The following is a 23,020-nucleotide window of genomic DNA, read 5'->3' as shown; positions in this document are numbered from 1 at the left end:
CTGATAAATCCGAGCTTGGTCTTCCTCTGAGAGTTGGATTGTGTTTTCCTCTATCAGCATTTGATGATTTTGTTGATCGACTGTTTCTTGGACCTTAGTTGTAGTGTCCATGAATGTATTTACTTCAGTAATAGTTATGGACTGTTGCATACCTTCAATTAGTTTTTCTTTGAAACTTTGAAGCTCTCCTTTTGGGAAGGAGGTTTCTTATCTGGTGGTTTTGGAGGGGGGGGGGGGGGATAAGATGGTTTGGAATTGTAGTCATATCGACAGTGAATTTAGAGGATGAAGATGTAACTGTAGGTCAGAGAGAGGGAGGAGCTTCTCTCACTAAAGTAGCTGGATCAACTGCTTATTATCAGTTTCAGCACGTCTATCCAAACACCTAAATACTTATTTAAAAAATTAATTTCAACACTTAAAAATACTTTTAAGCACTTCAAGCTTATCAGCTATTTACAATCAGCTAATCCAAAGTTCAAACAAGCTCATTATCTCTCTTCATTTAATATTTAGTCAGGTGTTTGTAGTCTTCAAGGATAATTATTACTAAGGGTAGAAAAGGAAAAAATAATCAGTGTTGTCTTGAACTTCTAATATGATAAATAATTTGAGACAATTATTTTTAGTAATCACGACGATAATATGAGACGGAGGGAGTACTTGACTAAAAAAATTTGAAGAAGAATTTTGCATAGATTTTTCTAATTTTAGCAAAAGCTTTTCTTCAAACAAATGTCAAGATAAAATCTTTTTAGTAGTCTTTTTTCCAAAATAAATAAATTTCTTGCATTTGGTTGGCCAAAAAAAAAATCTGCAAAGAATAAAAAGTCATCTTTTAGTTTTACAAAAAGTGTTCCTTGAAAATTTGTTTTTTGCGAAAACAAAAACAAATTGTTTTGAAAACAGTCTTATGTAAATTATCTTAGCCAAATGCCATCTAAAAAAGATCTGGGTAATTAGTAAAATCACACAACTATCATTGTATAACTTGTAAAGTAAGATGTCCCTCACATTAACATTCGAATTGTTTTTACCCAAATATGCATGTTGGCTGAATTTTTTTACTAATGTATAGTTGTTGTAAGAATTTCAAAAATACACAAAACATATATGTGAAATCCAATTACATATATTCTAAGTAAGCAGAGGTAACACACGGTGTGAAAGATCTCATTAGCTTAAATCGAGTTTAAATCGCAATTCTTTTTATAAATTGTGAAGTAACACGGTAATTGCATTTATTGAATGCTACGACTAATAAATCGCATTATTGCATCAAATGCGACTTATGACTCGCATTCCTAAGGTGCGACTTATAAATTGCATTTTTCCAACCGCCTTATAGAAGTGGGACTTACAAACAAAATTATAAACCGTGTTCTGTTAATACTGCTGATAATCGCATTTTATTAATGCGACTTATAAATTGCTGTCACGATCCAAAATCCACTAAGGGTCGTGATGGCGCCGGACACCATTGTCAGGCAAGCCAACACTAAATAACTAGTAACTTCTCGTTTTAGATATTTCTGAATTCACTTCTTTTATACATTTAAACAATAAAGAATAAATTCCACCGAATAATTAATGATATCTTTAACAAATTCAAAATACTGACTAATCTCATAGACATCCCAGAACCCGGTGTCACAAGTGCATGGGCAATTACTAAGGAATCGAATAAAGTACAATAACTGTCTGGAATACAAATTGGACAGAAAATAAATATAATACGCTGAAAGAGACTATACTGGCTGCGGGTCGCCTCGAGAGATGCAGCTCACCTAGTCCCCGTATCATCCATGCTGCTACGCCCAGTAGGCCACTAGAAATACATGTGCTTGTGCAACAAAAATGCACAACAAGTGTAGCATGAGTACGAAAACAACGTGCACTCAGTAAGTATCCCGTCTAATCTCGAAGAAGTAGAGATGAGAGATCGACTTCGACACTTACTACTGGTCCAATAATGATACGTCAATGATATAATAACTCGAGGATTTTTATAAATATGATTGTAATTCAATAGAATGAAGCAAGTAAACAATTCTTTCTTTTATAGGAAATTCCCAAATTTCTTTTCATCATTTATACATTTATTCTCAAACCGGGAAGAAACAATATCACTTTAATGAATTTCAAGGCAAGCAATACAAGCATGCGCAAGTCATGCCGAGGTCGTACGGCCCAATCCAACAATATTTAACTGTGCACTGCCAGAGGGTCGAATGGCGCGAACCATAGATACATCTATTTAATCTACCGAGGCATTTGGCCCGCTCCACAATATATAAATACATTCAAACAGTCAATCAAGGAGCAATTATCCAAGAAAAGACAAATTTCTCTTTTAAAAAAATAAGGAAACGATGACTAGTCTTTTAGATATTCATTTACACATTCGATATGTTTTAAGCACTTTTAAATTGACAACGAGATATCAAATATTGCAAGTAAATATGCTTTTGGGTCCTAGACTACCCGAACTTAAGCATAATAGTAGCTACGCACGGACTCTCGTCATCTCGTGCGTACGTAGCCCCCACGAATAGAAGCACATATCCAATTAATTCACCTATGGGGACAATTCCCTCTTACAAGGTTAGGAAGGAGACTCACCTCGTTCTGAAGCCTATATCCCAATTCAAGAACGCGCTCAAACCTCCAAATTGGAGCCGAACGATCCAAAACTATTCAAATGGGGTAAGAACTAGTGAATACATGTTCAAAAGTTCATATTCTAATTATTAAACCAATTTCCCAACCCTAAATGCAAGGTTCCTAATATTCATCCCCGGGCCCACGTGCCCGAATTCCGGAAATTTTTGAATTAAGTTGTTACCCATAACCTAAGGATCAAGAATATATGATTTTACTCCATTCCATAACAAATTTCGTAGTTAAATCTTGTTTTTATCAAACTCTAGGTTTTTCATCTAAACCCTTGATTTTTCCTAATTTTTACATGTTAATCTACCAATAATCTATGTAAACTCATGTTGTGTAGAAATTACTTATCTCAAAGTGCTAGGTGAGAACCCTATTCCAAAAGCTCCAAAATCGCCCAAGAGATGAAAGGAAATGAGCTAAATGGTCTAAGTCTCGAAATTAATAGCTGTGCACGGGCCTCAGATGTCGCATTTGCGACGCCTGGTTCGCAAATGCGATGGTCGCAAATGCGACAAAACTACCGCAAATGCGAACATGGGCCTCCCCTGCCAAGGTCGCAAATGCGACTAAAATATCGCAAATGCGAACCCTGGGCTTCTACTGCCTAGGTCGCAAATGCGAACCCTGGCAGGCTCGCAAATGCGAATGCCTTTATCGCAAATGCGATCCAAGCACAGGCTAGGCTTCTTCGCAATTGCGAAGATTTCATCGCAAATGTGAGGTTCGCATTTGCGAACCTTTTCTCGCATTTGCGAGACGTACAACTGGTGCCAAGAACACCAGAAAATCAGGTGTGTTTCCAACTTCTCCCGCCCCCGGGACCTCGTCTAATTGCACAACTCAGTCCCATAACATAACACGGACCTGCTCGAGGCGTCAAATCACATCAAACAACATAAAAAATCCTAAATCACACCTCAATTCAAACTTAATGAACTTTAGAACTTCAAACTTCTACTTTCGTTGCTTAAACCCATCAAATCACGTCCGATTGACCTCGAATTTTGCACACAAGTCACATTCGACATTACGGACCTACTCCAACTTCCGGAATTGGATTCCGACCCTGATATCAAAAAGTCCACTTCCGGTCAAACTCCTCAAAAACCTTCAAATTTCTATCTTTAGACAAATGACTCCAAAATGACCCACGGACCTCCGAATTCACTTCCCATCGCGCTGCCAACACCAGAATCACCATACGGAGCTATTCCCAGACTCGGAATCCCAAACGGACATTGATAGCACTGAAATGCACTTTAATCCAAACTTATAAAATTCTTCCAAAAATGCTAACTTCCACAATAGGTGCCGAAACGTTCCCGGGTCTTCCAAAACCCGATCCGGACATACGCCCTAGTCCGAAATCATCATACGAACCTGCTAGAACCTTCGAATCCCGATTCCGAGGTCCTTTACTCAAAAATCCAATCTTAGTCAATTCTTTCAACTTAAAGCTTCCGAAATGAGAATTCTCTTTCCAAATCAACTCCGTACTTCCCGAAATTCAATTCCGACCATGCGTACAAGTCATAATACCTGAAGTGAAGCTGCTCATGGCCTCAAACTGCTGAACGACGCGCTAGAGCTCAAAACGACCGGTAGGGTCGTTACATACTCTCCCACTTAAACACACGTTCATCCTCGAACGTGCTAAGAACTGCGCTAGAGTTGTCCGAAATCACTGTTTAACACCTCGTGCACCTACCCGTGCTACTATAACCCAGTTGAGCATATTAGCTCGATCAATTCTGAAGATATTCCCTTTATTCAAGCAAATAAGTTTAGAGCCCAATTCCAACATCCGGAATTCTCTGCCAGGCCCGCTTCCAATATATGAACACCGTATCAATCACTACACGAGGTACCAGAACATGACTGCACGCCTTTGCCGAATTCTCACCATGTACCACATCATTCACAGGACCATAATAACTTTCTTTGATCATAATAACCGACATTCCCCGAATCTGATGCTCACAATGCACCTCATGATATATATATAAGTCTTATTCCAACTCTCGAAATACTGCCACGACGGAAGAGATGTGTAGAAATTCATAACCAACTACCGAGTCAACAAATCATTGAGTCTATACTTGTGACAAGAACATTACCTCATTCTGAACCAAATAATGATCTTTGATCTTATAATATACTTCATACAATCCGATTGCACTGATCCTAGATCCGATAACCTTGTCTCACCCAGTACGAACTGCTCAGGCAACAAGCCACCCCCTGACATGACCAAAAGTCTCATATAATGCCACAACATGTCAATAGGCTACCAACTCAAACGTGATACATAAGAAAGATGAGCTCTGGAAGGGACTACTCCTCTCACGCAACTAATATGAACTCTCCTCCGAAAATGGAAACAAGACACAGAGAATTGAATATAAGGGACTGTAATTATCATCACACTACTGCGGCGTGCAACCCGATCCGCGTATAAAATTCACATAAGGAGATACACATCGAGCTAAATTGCTCATTACAACAAAATACCGAATATCAGTCACAAGCACGCTAAGTGCATAATACCGTCCCTGAGGGGACATATAGCGCCATAAGCTAACAAACTCAAGCACAACTGAGGTGCGATATATGCCCCGAAACTAAAGAGCCATCCATCGCTACGCGGAACCTCAACACATAAGAAAATCATCGAGCCGTTTCACAACTGACACGGCACAATATAGCATTACATAAAATAGTCGACAACGAACTAACATCCAACGTCCGAATACTCCTCCATAAGGAGCGCTATGCTGAAACGAACACATCCGGCCTGATATAGAGCCCATATTCATATTTAAATCAATTCACAGACCTCAAGCCGATTCTGATCGTACCGAACTAGGCCAATAATCTTTCCCGGGTCCATAATAACCCCCTTTTCCTATAACACATAAGAACAGCCGTCCAATCCGGAACAACCTTCCACATTCCACAACCAAATGAACCGAGCGCCCTTCAGGCATAAATTCTCAATTAGCGATAGTACCACAATCTCCATACTTGGTTTAAATCCTCAATCAATTAAGTGACTACACGTCACAATCTTTCTGTGGGATATGCTCCCATGGCCTTCTGCACCAGGTAACAAGTCTGCACATCCATACCTCCGGCCATACAAATGGTGCAAAGCGAATCAAGGATCCGCAAGTCAATACACAAAACCTCTTACTCATGACACTGATCTCAAGTGACGCTGAAGATAATATCAGCTTACTCTAAACATCTAAATTCTTTTCCTGCTCATCCGAGCCCGTGACATCCTTGTCAACCCCGAACCGCAACCTTGATTCTCAACTTCCAAATCCCACGCTACTCACGACACTTAATCATGACAATGCGCAAGAGTACAAGAATTTCATCATAACTCCCAAGTCCGAAATCATCATACGAACCTGCTGGAACCTTCGAATCTCGATTCCGAGGTCCTTTACTCAAAAATCAATCTTAGTCAATTCTTTCAACTTAAAGCTTCCGAAATGAGAATTCTCTTTCCAAATCAACTCCAAACTTCCTAAAATTCAATTCCGACCATGCGTACAAGTCATAATACCTGAAGTGAAGTTGTTCATGGCCTCAAACTGCCGAACGATGCGCTAGAGCTCAAAACGACCGGTCGGGTCGTTACAATCGCATTCTGTTAATCCTAATTATTAATCGCTCTTTTCAATGCGACTTATAAATCGCACTATTAATTGCGTCTATAAATCGCATTGGCCATTGTGATTTATTAAGTACGACTTACAAACAAACCGCAAATCCCTGTGCTATATACAGTAGTTTGTCTCAAACTACTGACTCGTCAACCATTTGGCTCTGAGTGCAGAAAGGTACGGAATTGAAGATGGGTCACCGAGTATCCCGCCGGCTGACCGCCATCTGCCTCTCTCTTCTCTTCTTTGTCTCGTCAACTCACTCCTTCTATCTCCCCGGTGTTGCTCCTCGCGATTTTCAAACTGTACGCTCTAAACTACTTCTATCCTTAGTTGTTTTTTCTTTTTTGTTTTTCAACGGTATTTATCGAGATAGGATTTTTGGATCACATAGTAATATGATTGATCGTTTCTTAAATAATTTAAGCTTATTTTAGTTTTCCGTATTCAGTAATTTCTGATGTCTCCTATTTTACTGAATTCATGTGACTGATAAATGATTGGATCTATGGTTTTTGACTGAGTGTTTAAGTTTTGTGAAATGGGTTGCTGTTGCCTGTTTGATCTGATGTTTAGGGTAAATAAAAATGTTTGATTTGCTTGATGGATGTGATCATTTTCTTTCTCTTTGTTGATAGACTAAGTCTAACTTAGTCAACTGTGGTAGACTCACCAGAGAAATGTAGTATTCTGTTTGTCGCTTTTAGGAAATTCAAAATATAAAGGAGTGAACACACGCAGAAGCCAAGGGGAGGGGATTCAACGTATAGTATCCATACGTAAAAAAAAAAAAAAATTGACCTATATACACAAAGTACTTTTCCATCAAAGTGGTGTGAATTGACTTCACTTGGACAAGGGTAGCTCCAGCCCTGTCAAAAGAATGACGGTGTTTGGAGTTGGAGGATAAAAAAATTTGTTGATTCCCAAAATAGTAATAGTACCAAACAACTTGGGATAAAGGGAGTATACGTCAAAGTTCCAAAAACTTTTTTCAAAGAGAAAGAAACCATGAAGGTCTTCCTATTTAAGAGATCACTCGAAGTGTTGCTTTCCCAATACTTGAAGTCACCAGATGTTTGTCTGTTGGGTTTAGCAGACGTCTTGGACTAGTTGCTGGATAGAATCCATTAGAAAAGAGAACTAATTGAATAAATCGGTGTTTGGGTGTCACATTTTGCTATATATGTTTATATCTGTTGCTTTTGATTGTTCCCCTTGTTAAAAGAGATTGTGTTCCCTAGAGCTTCCTCAGTCTCTAGTGTAATTGTTTCTAACAACTTCCTTTTCTATGTCCCTCTTCTTCTTTAACAGGGTGATCCACTTTCTGTTAAAGTGAACAAGCTGTCATCTACCAAGACACAACTTCCCTATGACTATTACTACTTGAAGTACTGCAAACCTACAAAAATTTTGAATAGTGCTGAGAATTTGGGGGAGGTTCTCCGAGGGGACCGCATAGAGAATTCAGTTTATACTGTAAGGATATACGCTTTTATAGTCTAGTGATGGTTTTATGTTCTTATGTGTGCACTCGCTAACTGGATCTCTATTTTAATCATCTGTTCACAGTTCCAAATGAGACAAGAACAGTCATGCCAAGTGGTGTGTCGGCAAAAACTTGATGCTGAATCTGCAAAGAACTTCAAGGAAAAGATTGATGATGAATACAGAGTCAATATGTAAGAGTAAATTTTTTCCAGCATTGTCCCCTTTATATTTTGTTCACTCCTGCCATGTGTGATACTTCTGTTCATGTTTTTTGCGTGATTAATATTAATCACATGGTGTTGCAGGATTTTGGATAACCTTCCTGTTGCTGTTCGTAGACAAAGGCGGGATGGAATTCAGTCAACTACTTATGAGCATGGTTTCCGCGTTGGTTTCAAGGGGAATTATGCTGGGGTTAGTGCTGTCTCTGAATTGTCAGATATGATAGCTTAATCTTCTCAAATTAATATAAATGTTTATGCATTCCATTTGCTTCTATCAGAGCAAAGAGGAGAGATATTTCATAAACAACCACTTAAGCTTTCAAGTCATGTACCACAAGGATCCTGAAACTGATACTGCTCGTATTGTTGGATTTGAAGTCACTCCAAACAGGTTTAAAGGCTTAACACCTATGACTTCTGAATCTATTTTAATTCCTATCACCCCAGGGGGCGGGGGGTTGTCACTCTAGCCTATCTGTTATCTTCTGATAATTTTATTAACAGCATTAATCACGAATACAAAGAGTGGAATGACAAGAACCCTCAAGTGTCAACATGCAATGAGAATACAAAAAATTTGATACAAGGTAGTGCTATTCCCCAGGAAGTAGATACAGATAAGGAGGTTATATTCACATATGATGTTTCTTTCAAGGTATTCTCGTGTTGAATCCTTAATTCCTTGTTCTTCCTGCTTCAGGCTTCAAGATATTCTTCATTGATTCTCTGGTATCTTATTCACTATTATCTATTTTTCTCCAGGAAAGCAATGTAAAGTGGGCTTCTCGTTGGGATACATACCTTCTCATGAATGATGATCAGATTCACTGGTTTTCCATCATAAATTCTCTTATGATTGTTCTCTTCCTGTCTGGTATGGTTGCCATGATCATGATGAGAACTTTGTACAGAGATATTGCGAACTATAATCAATTGGAAACACAAGATGAAGCTCAAGAAGAAACAGGATGGAAGCTCGTTCATGGAGATGTTTTCCGTCCTCCAATTAATTCTGGATTACTGTGTGTTTATGTCGGGACTGGTGTTCAAATACTTGCAATGACACTAGTCACAATGATCTTTGCTCTGCTAGGTTTCTTGTCACCTTCCAACCGCGGTGGACTAATGACTGCCACGGTTCTGTTATGGGTTTTCATGGGCTTGTTGGCTGGGTATACTTCTGCACGTCTATACAAAATGTTCAAGGGAACAGAGTGGAAAAGGATTACCTTGAAAACTGCTTTCATGTTCCCTGGTATACTTTTTGCTATCTTCTTCGTATTGAATGCTCTCATCTGGGAAGAGCGATCTTCTGGAGCAGTGCCATTTGGAACCATGTTTGCTCTTGTGTGCTTATGGTTTGGAATCTCGGTCCCCTTAGTGTTTGTCGGAAGCTACCTTGGATATAAAAAGCCAGCTATTGAAGACCCTATTAAGACGAACAAAATCCCTAGGCAAATACCAGAGCAAGCATGGTACATGAGACCAGCTTTTTCTATACTTATTGGGGGTATTCTCCCCTTTGGAGCTGTTTTCATTGAGCTGTTCTTCATCTTGACCTCCATATGGCTGAACCAGTACTACTACATCTTTGGTTTCCTTTTCATCGTTTTTCTGATCTTGATAATCACATGTGCGGAGATAGCCGTCGTGCTCTGTTACTTCCAGTTGTGCAGTGAAGACTATCATTGGTGGTGGAGAGCTTATCTGACTGCTGGATCCTCTGCTTTATACCTGTTCCTCTACTCCATCTTCTATTTCTTCACCAAGTTGGAAATCACAAAGTTGGTTTCAGCAATCTTGTATTTTGGCTATATGTTGATTGCATCATATGCCTTCTTTGTGTTAACAGGAACAATTGGATTCTATGCTTGCTTCTGGTTTGTTCGGAAGATCTACTCCTCGGTGAAGATCGACTGATCACAAGGGAGCCTCATAATATGTTGTTTTTGTAGTGAAATGATCTAGGTTCTTATGCGCCAAGACTCAGTAAAAGATAGAAAGTTTTCTTGCTTCAAAGAACAAGGGTTAAAGAGAGGAGTTCCCAGGCTAATGACAATTCAGTTTTCTGGTACTCTAGCATAGGTTTAGTCTGTATCATGTCTTCATATTTTTCGTTTAAACGGGTGCCCTGCATTCTTGATTGTACTATCTAGCTATATGATTCGGTGAAATTTGATAAAATTCATCTGGAAATCTTATGATGATGTTGGATACATGAATTAGTGAGAGCTTGTCTTAATCTGGAATACAGGGGCTCTAATTGAGCTTGGAGCCTTTTTGGTATAGAATTCTCTTTATATGTAAAACAGTGGAACATATAACAAGAAGTTTTACAAGAGATCTATCTAGCGCTACGTGCTTTTGAGCCAAACAAATTTGAGGTTCTTTAAGCCTCTGGAGTCATTACTTGTTATAAATGAATTTTGTAATGGGAATACTTGGCGACTTCCTTATGTTATTTACATCTGGTAGCCACTTTTGCAGCCTTGTATCTAGAAATTGGCTGCTTTTCCAAAATTAGACCAAATGTGTTGTAGACAAGCAGTCTTTTTCTTAAATTGGTAAGTTAGCAGACTTAAATGCCAGAAATTTGGGATAGGAATCCAAAGATCTTCAAATGTATGTGCAGTGGGTTGACTCATAATGGTTAGTTGAGCAACAAAGAGTGAAGGCCTAACGTGGAGATAAAAGGTTAAGCAATATATCATTTAACAAGGCTGAATACATATGCAGATACCTAAATCTGTCAAAGTTATTCATTTAGAGACATTAACTAAGCCTTGTTTTGGTTGATCATCTATAGTAGACCCAAAGTGTATGAATAAGATTCATTTCGCACTGGCTTGGACCATACCTCAAACACGTGCCAACAAGCGCTCCTTAATTGGTAATTAGCCAATTAAATCGTTGATTACACTTGGAACATGTCATTTTCACATCTCTTTTGACAAGTTTCCATACTTCTTCTTAGGTTCATCTTTCACATCAAACTCCAAATTGATTTAATTAGCTAATTATTCCACATAAGGAGCACTTGCAGATACGAGCTTAAGGTATTGTCAAACCAGTGCGGAATGTCTTTGATTGGCAACTTTGGACCTACTACAAATATTCAATCTGAACAAGGCTTAATTAAGGTCTCTAAACGAAAAATAGTGGCAACTTTAAGTGTTTATGTATGTATTTCAGCCATTTAACAAATTAAAATAAATGAAATTTGACAGACCAACTAATTAAAGTTGGCTACCATTTTGTCTTCCCTTCATGCCTTATTACCATGATAAATGCAGGCTGTGCTCCCAACCAAATCTTTATCTTCCATTTACTATTCTTTGCAAGTCAAATAAGCCTGTCATTTATTATTTAGGATAAGAAAAAAAGAACAACAGAAGGTTGTCTGTTACCTCTGCCATCGGAAAACTACAGCGCCAGATCAACTAATGTTAAATACCCTCGGCTGCCCTCCAACTGCAGCCCATTGTTTCATTCTGGATACATATCTTGTACATTTCTTTATTTCCAGTAGCCCTTAGTCTAATGAATGCAAAGGCGCTGAAGCAATTCTTAATGCATTAAAGCTTTTAATATTATAGATGTGATTGGATCAAAGATCTCAAGTTCGAGTTTTGGGAATGAAGAAATTCATGATAGAATAAGCTTTCCCCTTAATGAATCTTATGTGGAGGCCACAAATATAAATTAATCAGGCTAATGAGTTTCGGATACCAGACGGTTAAGCTAAAAAAGGAGAGTTTTTAAATTATGAGTTGAGCATTCAAAGAATGCATCACCTGGTACACAAACCAGGCAGCACAAGTTGAAGTACAAGATTGAGAAAACAACTTAAAAGAGAGCTTGATGTTATTATTGCAATGTCACAGTAACATTACTACTAGTGCAAAGCAATGAACAATTGCTTTCTTAGGTAGATAAATACAATGTTAAAATCCTTCAACTGAAAAGGCTTATAGATTCTACCACTAAAAATACTGCACACTGCCTCATCAAGAATCATGTAGATGTGCACCTGGACCAACTCAAACTCTTGTTTTACAGACGCAGGCGTACACCAATCTGACAGTAACTTATACAATTTACAGAGTCATTCCCCCGTCGTTTTTCCAATAAATATGAGCTTTGATCTTTTGGATGTGTTGCATATCTGTACAACTTCACCCTCAATGAAGCCAAAAAAATTATTGTGGCGATTCTTGGATGTGAAGTAGCTTCTTCAAATAATTTAGAAAAAGAATACTTAAATATTGCTATTGTGTATAGTAGTACTAGCTGAAACCTTCCTTGTTTGTTTATCCTCAGTATCATCAACTGCAGATAGCTTCAACTGAGAGTTTCTTCATAACACCTGGACATGGATCACCACCAAAAATTTCTGGTGTCACAGGTACTGTGCACGACTCTTGCCCGATGCAGTACTGCAAAAAACAGAAGAAAAAATAATGCAATTAGCTCAGCCAGAAAATAACATCCTTCAGCGGGTGCTGCTTGAAAGAGGAAAAACTTAACGCGATTAGGTCCAAGGGAACAATGCAATAGGAGCTTATTCTCTAGAAAAAATAGTATAAAAATTCAATTTTGACAGCTACAACTAGTTATGATTGTGAATTTTTCACCAAGTTGTTCTACTGGAAATATGGCAGCAAAATCACGAGCAAGATTTAATACCTTTTCAAAAGCATCGTATGAGTGATGGGCATGGCAGCTTCCTTCCCTGAAGCTTCCACAAACCCCCTGTGGTGTTCCAAAACTAGCAAATTTGATTGAAGTAATCTTTTGACCAGGAGCACAACTGAGGTGCGCTCTAGGCCTGAGTGGTTTATCAACTTTCCCAGATGCTTGCATCTGCCAATTCACTAACTGTGGCTGCCATTCATTTATATCTGCGCAGACACTTGCTAATTCTCTCTTGACCAAAGAGATTGCATTGGGATCCCCACCCCATTCCTCAAATACAACTAACAAGTTTCCAGTAGGATGCAGCCAAGAACGTGGCACGTGATACCTGAATATCATGATTATCAGTTAATAGCGAGCTTCTTGTTACATCAGAGGAAAATGCACCAAAAGGTTTATCATTACTTACCATCTCTGTGAGGCCTCTCCACAGTTACTTTGGCACTTATCCTCACTAAAGAAGCCTGCATAGTTACAGGCATCACACGTACCAGATGCTTTATATGCAGGCCAGTATCGTCCAATGCTTTGTCCGTTTATCCACACTTGACCTTTGCCCATGGCATTCATATCTAAAGCCAAAGGCTCATTTCCAGCTGGAGCATTGAAAGTGGTCTGAAAATATGAAGAGGTTGATATGAAAATTATTACGCTAATATAAAACACTTCGCCACTACAGATTACTCTAATCAAATATCATCAATAAGAAGGCACAAATATGAGTTATGCACCTTGAACCACGTGAGAGGCTGTCTCTGAGCCACCAAAGAGCCTTCAACCCACTCAACAGACGAGCTGCCACTGAGCGAATGAAGATTCAAGGCTTCTCCTTTTAGACCAACCTGGTCAACAAAGTTAAAAAGTCAAATAAACTGGCAGTTAAAACAACTAAATTGTCTGTCAAACATTTCAAAAAGACAAACCTTGTAAGACCATTTCTGCCATGTCAAATCTCTTTTGCCCTCGTCAAGACCACTGAGTGAAACTGGCCCAAGAACACCAGTGTTCCATGTCTCAAAATGTGGGCCAATATTCTGAGCTCAAGCACAAGTAAAAGCAAGCCAAGTCAACATGTGTACTTGAATTAGTTTTGTGTGTGTGTATGTGTGCAGTCCTTAGAGCCATGGAACTGCGTATGAGGATAAAGAGGGGAAAGATGGAGAGAGGACAAACCGGAAGACCAACAGCAATGCTGAGCAGAGAAATCTTGTTTACACCAGCTCTCAGATTTACTGCTTTATTGAAAGTAAGTTTCTGGCTTTTTAGACTTCCATATACAGTTCCTGCAAAAAGAAGACGATTTAACCAACCGAGAGGTTATATAACTAACTTGTGGTTATACAGTGGAGTGTCGGTGGCTTATTTTTTATTATCACATAAATTATCAAGTCGCTTGAGGGTTTCTAATGACACCAAAAAGGTTCTCACCATGGGCGGAGCCAGGGCCGGAAAGGGGTTCACTGAAAATTACACTATATATACTAGATTACTAGGTCAAAATTATTTATTATTCGTATGTTTGCTTCTTTATATTTTGAACCTTACTGAAATTCCTGGCTGGGCCACTGGTTCTCACCTTTCAAATGTTTAAAGAACAATTTCATTGCAAAAAGATTTTTTTTAGTTGACATAAAGTCAATAGAAATCTAATACTGTTTCATCATTTTTGTTATTTCCTTAAAATTTGAAGGATCAGTGCAGAACTAAAGATGCAAGTGTAAAGCGCATGAAAAACAAACAATCATGTGATAATACCTGCTAATTGACCATTCACGAAAACATGCAAAGCAGGACCAGCTGAAGAGACTCTAAGCCAAGGCCATTTTCCGCTACTCAAAAACCCTTCTCTTGGATCAATCTTGACACTGAAGATAGACATAAATGAAGTTAAACTTGTGCAGAAGCTAAAGTAATAAATGTTGTTAATTTTCCTACTTTTAACGTATGAAGCAGCGCTCAGAAACTATTAGAAGCTACACAAGCACTTACTCGGTCATATACCACAAATAATCCGACACATCTCTCGTGGTATTTATCTGCTCCAGTAACCCAACAACCGTGAAAGTATTGTCTTCATAAGATGCTGGCTCGTCATTGTATGACTGCCAAGAAAATCCCCTATTTACTGGAGTCATCTTCATCAGAGCACTTTGAGCACCAACCTTCACATGGAATTAAGAGAGCCGTCAGTCGCAATAAGAGGTATGAGGTAAAGAATTCTCTTTTTCATGACTCATTAATGTTTACTTAGACTTTGAGATGCAATTTCATTGTTAAGCATCAAATAGCATAAATACTCAATGGAGAGAGTCCACTTCTCACCCGTGCAGTATTATATACGGTGTTCCTGCAGTCGGGTAGAATGCTGATCGACCAGGGTGGTAAGTTATAATGCCTGTTCGCAAAGGCCACTGTAGCAAAAGAATGTTGGTTGTAGTTTGCAAGGAATGCAGCACACGCCCCAGACTTCGACCTAAAAACACGGGCCTGCGGAAGAAATTGCAGTTAATTTCACTTCAGATTTAGTCATATACACATCGACTGCTCAAGAATCAAAACAAAACTTACCTCTTGATAGTGTCCAAGGGATGTCACAGTTGGATCGCCAGATACCAAAGCTGGTTCACAAAGCTTTATTGCTCTATGCAGATCTTTCAGATGACCCCACTTAGGTTGCCGTAATAATCCTAACGATCAAAAGGAAAAAAAGAATCAGTTGGCTAAACAATCTAGTTCTTCTTCAGCTTCTTCTTCTTCTTCTTCTTCTTCTTCTTTTTTTTTTTGTTGCTCTTTCGCATCTTATTTCAAGTGGTAAACCATGAACATAAGAAACCTCATCAGCGAGAAGTTATCTTTTCACAGCAATAACCAAACTTGAAAGTGTGATATCATATTCGTCGCAGAACAGGACTCATCAAAGCAATCACATTAGATGATATAATCAACATCAGCTAAGCCATCAAAAGTTACTGAAAATTCAAGCTTGGGAAATCAGGAGGCTTTTCAAAGAAGCAAATAGATACTTTGTCACCGGCTTTTGCTTCAAATGCAGCTAGCATCAAGGGACGGATGCAGCATAGGACCACCGGGTTCATTTGAACCCGGTATTTTCTATGCGGAACATAAATTTACGTGAAAAAATCCACTAAAATTGCATAAAATAATATATTTGAATCCATAATTTTAAAAATAAAATAAGTTCAATGTCGAGAACCTTAAAGATTGAAATCATAGAACTTAAATCCTGGATCTTCCTCTGGCTAACATGACGTACTACACCATCATATATCTATTGGTTGGCTTCTCTATTAGATTAATAACAGGTGGTAACCACAAAGCATTCAGCCTAAATTGTTACTCCATTCAAACAAAACAATTTGGTCAAAGAGTCCACTTTTCCATGGTTATGAAATGATAGAATTCTGATGCTTATGCTCCTCCTTAAATGAAGATATTTAGCACAGACTCAAATTTAAAGGAGAAGTGCATACCAAATTCATCAAGTGGTGCATCATAATCATAACTAGTAGCAATAAATGGGCCACCAGCAGTCCTGCCAAAGTTTGTTCCTCCATGATACTGAACAAGAAAGAAATAAACATCATAAAACAATGTTCTTTGATTCATAAGCAATAATAAAAGGCATCCCGACGCACTAAGCTCCCGCTATGTACGGGGTCCGGGGAAGGGCCGGACCACAAAGGTCTATTGTACAGTCTTACCCTGCATTTCTGCAAAAGGCTGTAACTCTTGAAAATTATATAAATAAATGAAACACTCAGATATACCATGTAGTAATTGATGAATGAGCCCCCAGTCTGTATAAATTTAGCAACCCCAAATGCTAAGTCCTCAACAGGACGATAAGGAACTGGACCTCCAAATTCAGTGAACCTACAAAAATTAATAATATAAAATTATTTCCAACATGGGCAGTTGCTAAGATGTAAAATAAGAAACTGATCATTTATTGCTTCTGAAATATGTATTTGCAAATTTACCATGCAGTCCAGGCTTCTGTCCACATCTTGGGTTTATAAGCCTTGTTTGGTGAGAAGGTGTCACAGTAGAAACCATTGCAAGTATTAATCTAAACATGGGAAAGAGATACATTTTGAGTAAGATAATTAAGAAGAAATATTAGAAATAGTACTAACTTAACAAAAGAAATGACACTATTAGCATTTGAAAATCAAACAAATTTCTCTTACCATGATCTTTTCAAGAATTTTTAATTTCTTATTTAAGAGGTTGTGATTTAAAGTAGTTCTATATAAATTTCTATTTAGATGTCCAAACTCTCACAAAAAATACAAGCATTTTCCCTGCCTCACCCCAGGGGCGGATTTAGGCCGTTTTTACGGTGCATGTGAATCTATGGTTTTTCTGCCAAACTATGTATTTTATGTATATATTTCGTAAAATTGATCTAATATTCTCTGTTAGCCCTCATGCTCCAAAAAACATAAATGGTGCACTTGGTTGAATGGTAAGTTATTTATCCAAAGAAATATGGATCGGTTCTCACTTAGTATTTCTTTTAACTCACTTTTTCAGTGGTGCATCCATGTTTTAGAAATCCTAAATCTGCTTCTGTCTCACCCTTGTTTATTCGTTTTATTAAAGTATTTACTATTCACTCTGTTCGAGTTTATGTGAACCTATTTCCTTTTTGGTAATTTCCAAAAAGAATAACCCCTTTCTAAATTTGGAAACAATTTAACTTAAACTTACATTCTACCCTTAATGAAAAGTTTTTATAACATACAAATACTCTGGGCCCCTTTTTTACTTGTTTAGGACCACAAATTCCAAAAGTCTTCATTTTTGCTTAAACTTCGTGCCCAGTCAAGGTTCACATAAATTGGAACGGATGGAGTAATTAGATGCAGAACAAAAGTTATGTCACTAATAAAAAATAAAAGAATTACAAATAAAAAATAAGAAAACAAAGTAGTATTATATAACTTATTCCACTAAATATTTTTACATTTACACTATAAATAAAGTAGAAATCAAGATACAAATGTCTAACCAGACTGCAATATAAAGAATTACTGTACTAATTTTTGTTGTAACTGTAATTCAATAATAGGATTAAAGTTTAGAAAGGTGTTTTCATATTTGGTAAGAGACAAATTAACATGGTCTCAAGTCGGTGATGAAACGACAGGAGAACAGACAGGTATTTTTTTTGTAAACAGAAGACACACCATGTGCAGGAATTAAATTATCAACAATGTGAAAAAAAATAAAAACGACAAACAAGAAAGAGCAAATTAATGAGTTGTTGTAGGGGCAAAACTTACGACAGGATCTGGAGCATCATCTTGCTTGCACATGACCCATGGGACACCTGTCCCAAGATCCAACGCCATTTTTGCTGCCCATTCTGAGTAAGATTTACCTGCTTCACCTAGTCTCAACTCCATTGGTCCATATTCATTCTCAATCTGCCAATTAAATGGCCATTTGGACATAAGAATTGTGAAATTTCAAAAAAAAAAAAAAAGTGAACATAAGTAGGCGTTTGGACAAAAGAATTGTAAAATAAAAAAAAATGGTGAAAAAATTATTCAAGTGAAAATGGTATTTCAAATTTAGAGTTTTGTTTATTTTTGAAGTTTTCTGAGTGATTTGAGTGAAAATTTTTGAAAAACAGCTTTTTGTAGTTTTTCAATTTTTCCAAAATTTCCAAAATGCATCTTCAAGTGAAAATTGGAAGTTTTATGAACAAACGCTGATTTCGAAAAAAAATAAAATTTTTTTGAAAAATCTTCCATCAAATTTTATGTCCAAACGGGCACTAAGAATCGTGAAATTTAAAAAAAAAATGAATTTTTTTTCAAGTGAAAATGGTATTTGAGTGGTTCTTGAATTTTTTCGAGTAATTTGAAGTGAAAATTTTAAAAATATAATTTTTGAAGTTTTTCAAATTTTCGAAAATTTTCCAAATTTAACTTGAAGTGAAATTATTTCATGCCTAGACGCGGGAAAAAAGTAAAAAAAAAATCAAAAAAGTGATAAAATTCTAATGGCCAAACGGGCCATAAGTTAAATCAAAGAAAGAAGATTACTTTCATCAATTTACCTCTCATTTTTAGCTATAGGAAACAAATTGTACTAGAATTAAGGAAAATAGAAAGGGATTAAGAACTTTTTTAACAACCTGTGATAGTATTATAGGGCCACCTTGAGATTCATATAGCCTTTCTGCTTTCATCATATTAACAATCTTGGTAGTGAACTTTTGCATTGCAGCCTTTGTTATAGTAGCAATTTAGGCATGAAAAGAAATAGAGCCAAAATTAGAAACCAATAACAATCAAAGTAATAATTACAAATTTATAACTATTTTTTTTAATCTAATTACCTTGAAAGGCCCATTATCTGTTCTGAAACTGATACCTGGAACATACTTCAGCCAAACAGGGAAACCCCTAAAATTGAAACACAATAAAGTAAATCAAGAACTTAACTTTAAGCCAAAATGAGTAATTACAGTTTTAGGCAGATAGGATAAGAAATTTGAGCCATATATACCCAAAATTCCATTCAGCACAAGCGTAAGGTCCAACCCTGAGATGCACATAAAGTCCTGCTTGGTGTACTAGCTTAATAAACTTCACTAGATCATATCTTTCTTCAAAGTAATACTGTAAATTAAAATGAAAGAAAAAGAAGAGAAAATTGCATATTAGTATAATTAACTCATGAAAATTATCACTAAAAATCTCAACTTTTACTCACTTTGCCTTGTTCAGGCTCATGCCCATTCCAGAAAACATAGGTCTGAATCACATCTATGCCTCCTTTTTTCGCCTTCTGAATTAAATCCGGCCACATCTGTGTAATACCAAACAAGGAATTTAAAGACACCATTTTGCCAAAAGAAAATAAAAGGTCAGTCTGCTGCACTAAGCTTCCGCTACGTGGGAGGTCTGGAAAGGGCGGGACTACAAGGGTCTATTATACAAAGCGACATTTCTGCAAGAGTATGTTTCCATGCCTCGAACCCATGACATACTTGAACAAAAAATGGGACATAACATAAAACAAACAAAGTGCATTGTAATACCTCAGGAGTGCTTCTTGGATAGTGAATAGATCCAGAAATAAGAATTCTCTTTTGGCCATTTACAATGATAGAGTTGCGGTCATATGATACAGAAGCTAATCCAGAAAAAACACATGAACCCAATAACACTAACAACATCAGCAAAACATTCGACATTACTAATCTCGAAATCATGTTCATTAGCATCAAGAACTCAGTCCCAAGTCTCAAGCTTCTGCCTTTACAAGAAATGACCTTTATTCCCAACCTTATCCCTTTATTTTCTTGCTACACTTTATTCTATAACTCTATTATCTAGAAAGAAAAAACATTAGGAGCGGGAAAGGAAAACAGCTGTGTTTAATTAGTCAAAAAATCTCTTTTCTTTTTCCCTTCTTGGACAGCGTTAAGAGAAGAAAAGTTCAGAGAGTGTGTGATGAAATGAGGACTTGGGACTTGGCAAAAAATTTGTGCTTTTTGCAGCTGTTTATAAACAACAGAAGTGCGGATTAGTTTGAAAGTGAAAGTGGGACCATTTTTTAACTGTACCACAAAAATGGGTCCCATATTTGGCGTTTCCTACGCTTTTCCTAAAGCTCATCACTGCAACAAATTTATTATAGATCTGAATTCTGATGATATACATATAGAAAATCATACTATATTATTCTGTAACTGATAAATTGACATAAAGATATGTATTAGGAGTAATTGATTAGTTATAATTAAATGATACAACACTTATGTAAAGAACAGTTTTTTGTCTGGCTGAAAGTTTCCTCTGCATGCAATTTTGACAAATAAATAGGTGAATATGTAGTATTTAGTACTACGAAAGTCATTTTCAAGTACATATTTTTTACAAAATAGGTTATTTTTTAAAATTGTAAGGGAAAAGTTCTTCTTAAAAGAATTTTTATTAGGCTGACGTTAACGTTAGCAAAATCGAATAGAGTTTTGATGAAATTTTTGAGAAAAAATTAACAAAATTAATAAAAATATATAAATGTCGACTTGAGTAGTGATATGAAACTAGTGTTGGAAGAAAAATGAGTGTGCCATAAATTATTTTTCCCTTGTTTCTTAAAAGCATTTTTCTAACAATATTTTCGGTGAAATCTAACGTACCCGTAAATTAATTACACATTAACAGCTGTTTGACTCTGTTATTTTCTTTTTCTTTTTCTTTTTTACACATCTCTTTGTTTGGCTCTGTTAGAAAAAGCGAACTTTAACACGGTGTTTCAAGCAGATGTACAAAGATTCTCAACTGTTCCGGCCTTATTGGCCGGAGCTTTATGTTTGTTCTTGGGGCCGCTTCTCAATCGCTTAAAACGCAAGTACAACTGTCTCTACACAAATGGTCTCATATAATTGGACGGTGTGCTTCACGTCTCGGTTGAAGCGTATGATAGAAATTCTCCTAGGAAAATACGCTGTAGTTTGTGTAATTGGCCTGTCGTACGCTGTAGTTTGTGTAATTGGCCTGTCGTGTGCATGGTTTGGCTAAAAGTTCTAAGTAATGAAAATAAGAGCTATTATAATCTAAATAATCTACTAATCTTAAGGTGTCGCGCTGTTTCGAATTTTTAAAAATTGACTTTGAAATTATTTTTAAAATTTTTTTGCTTACGGAGTTTCTATAAAAAAAATTGTTTGCTAGTTTGAAAATTGTGTTTAGAAACTTCCAATAAGAAGTTAGAATTTGATTTGTTAAAAACTCAAAAATTAAGTTACAAATATAATTTCAAAACATAGCAGCCCACCTAATATTTTATATATAAAAAATAGTAGCGGATATATATTTGAGAACATGGCTGGTGGCACAAATGCTGAACTGCGTCAAAGAGTTGAGCAGTTGGAAGCACTGGTTGGGCAGGCTCTTGAAGTAGATGGCGATTCTTCTGTTCTTGCTAGAATGGCACGTTTGGAGGCAGATTATGCGGCGAGGCATGAGACTACGCTGGCAGAAATGGCCTTAGTTTGCCAAGAGAAGGAAGAACTGCGCGCGGAGGTGGCTGAACTTCGAAGGGCATTGCAAAAATCTGCCCCTTGAAGTGATGAACGCACTAAGTTGAGAATTCCGGAACCAGAGGCTTATGGTGGTGCTAGAAGTGCCAAAGAATTGGAAAATTTCTTGTGGGATATGGAGCAGTATTTCCAAGCTGCTCGTGTGCCGGATGATGAAAAAGTGGTGATCACACCAATGTACTTGGCTGATGATGCAAACGTGTGGTGGCGTACACGAGTTGCGGATGGGGAAAGTGCTCCTGCCCAAGATTGAGACTTGGGAGATGCTGAAGAAGGAATTAAAATCCCAATTCCTTCCAACAAACTCGTCGTGGATGGCACGAGATGGACTGCGTCGCTTGAAACAAAGTGGCACGGTGAGGGAGTATGTCAAGGAATTTTCGTCCTTGATACTGAATGTAAGTAATATGGCAGAGGAAGACAAGCTGCATTACTTCATGAGTGGATTGAAGGGTTGGGCGCAATTGGAGTTGAGAAGGCAGAATGTGCAAAGCCTCTCTACTGCCATTGCAGCAGCAGATGCATTGGCGGACCTGAACATAGGTGATGACCCTGCTGAAACTTCGCATTCAAAGTCCGATGGAAGGAAAGACAAAGCAAGGGAATGGAAGAAAAGCGGGAAAGGCCAAGCTGCTGAAAATGAGGAACTTGTCAAGAATGTGAGACAGGAAATTCACAATGGCAAGGAAAGGAGCGGCAAATTCAAAGGTTGCTTTACTTGTGGTGGACCGCACTTGAAGAAGGACTGTCCGGTGCAGGCTAGAGTGAATGCAATGCTAGCTGCGGAGAAACAGGAATAAGTGGCGGAGGCAATGCCATAGTGGCAGATGTGAATGGAGCACCCGGGGCGTTGTTTGTCAACAACCCCTTGGGGTTGATTAATTGAGTTGGCTCGACGAGGACGTCGATTTCAAAGGGTGCGGGTGGTTTGTTAGACCCTAACTCTTTGTCATCGGGCGTGGCACGGCTGTGGCAAGGATTTGGGCGTGATGGCCTTGTCAATGGCCTATGTGCGGGCAAAACGATCATGCGGGCGACGGACATGACACTGGCATTGAGGGATGTTGTGAGCAAGTATTGGCAAAGGCCTTGGGACAGGCAAGGCGCGCTTGGCAAAGGCTTGACGAGGCAGCATGGGCAATGTTAGGGCGGCATGGCACGGCATGCGCGCCAAA

At 37.8% G+C, this 23,020-nt stretch overlaps 2 protein-coding genes across 2 annotated transcripts; one reads left to right on the top strand and one right to left on the bottom strand.

Annotated features, from left to right (window-relative positions):
• The first annotated feature begins 6,429 nt into the window (after nt 1–6,429).
• Nucleotides 6,430–10,407, top strand: LOC109238749 (transmembrane 9 superfamily member 7-like). The gene is made up of 7 exons (XM_019405220.1): nt 6,430–6,652; nt 7,662–7,826; nt 7,920–8,029; nt 8,144–8,252; nt 8,341–8,453; nt 8,567–8,717; nt 8,825–10,407. Exons 1-7 carry the CDS (start codon nt 6,539–6,541, stop codon nt 9,980–9,982), a joined length of 1,920 nt encoding a protein of 639 aa, XP_019260765.1. The 5' UTR covers nt 6,430–6,538; the 3' UTR covers nt 9,983–10,407.
• Nucleotides 10,408–11,798: 1,391 nt separating this feature from the next.
• LOC109238748 (beta-galactosidase-like) lies at nt 11,799–20,287 on the bottom strand. The gene is made up of 19 exons (XM_019405218.1): nt 19,836–20,287; nt 19,508–19,603; nt 19,301–19,413; nt 19,131–19,197; nt 18,927–19,019; nt 18,067–18,210; nt 16,759–16,847; nt 16,546–16,651; nt 16,249–16,336; nt 15,326–15,444; nt 15,080–15,244; nt 14,747–14,919; nt 14,513–14,622; nt 13,931–14,040; nt 13,681–13,791; nt 13,489–13,599; nt 13,167–13,372; nt 12,749–13,085; nt 11,799–12,498 (listed from the first exon to the last, which is right to left on the bottom strand). The coding sequence occupies exons 1-19, from the start codon at nt 20,019–20,021 to the stop codon at nt 12,388–12,390; spliced, it is 2,535 nt and encodes an 844-aa protein (XP_019260763.1). The 5' UTR covers nt 20,022–20,287; the 3' UTR covers nt 11,799–12,387.
• Nucleotides 20,288–23,020: the final 2,733 nt, after the last annotated feature.

The sequence above is a fragment of the Nicotiana attenuata genome, unplaced genomic scaffold, assembly GCF_001879085.1.
Source record: "Nicotiana attenuata strain UT unplaced genomic scaffold, NIATTr2, whole genome shotgun sequence".
In the NCBI taxonomy this organism is placed as follows: domain Eukaryota; kingdom Viridiplantae; phylum Streptophyta; class Magnoliopsida; order Solanales; family Solanaceae; genus Nicotiana; species Nicotiana attenuata.
Note: the sequence above shows the minus strand (reverse complement) of the source record. Positions and strands in the feature narration are given on the sequence as shown.

Bases quoted from the DNA above. Each gene is read 5' to 3' on its own strand.
- LOC109238749 (XM_019405220.1), top strand. From the start codon at position 6,539: ATGGGTCACCGAGTATCCCGCCGGCTGACCGCCATCTGCCTCTCTCTT. The intron at 8,253-8,340 runs GTTAGTGCTGTC...TGCTTCTATCAG, and splicing joins TCAAGGGGAATTATGCTGGG to AGCAAAGAGGAGAGATATTT. The intron at 8,454-8,566 runs GTTTAAAGGCTT...TTTTATTAACAG, and splicing joins TTTGAAGTCACTCCAAACAG to CATTAATCACGAATACAAAG.
- LOC109238748 (XM_019405218.1), bottom strand. From the start codon at position 20,021: ATGCTAATGAACATGATTTCGAGATTAGTAATGTCGAATGTTTTGCTG. The intron at 19,020-19,130 runs GTAATTAGATTA...ACTATAACAAAG, and splicing joins CAGATAATGGGCCTTTCAAG to GCTGCAATGCAAAAGTTCAC. The intron at 13,373-13,488 runs GTGCATAACTCA...TCATATTTTCAG, and splicing joins AGCCTCTCACGTGGTTCAAG to ACCACTTTCAATGCTCCAGC.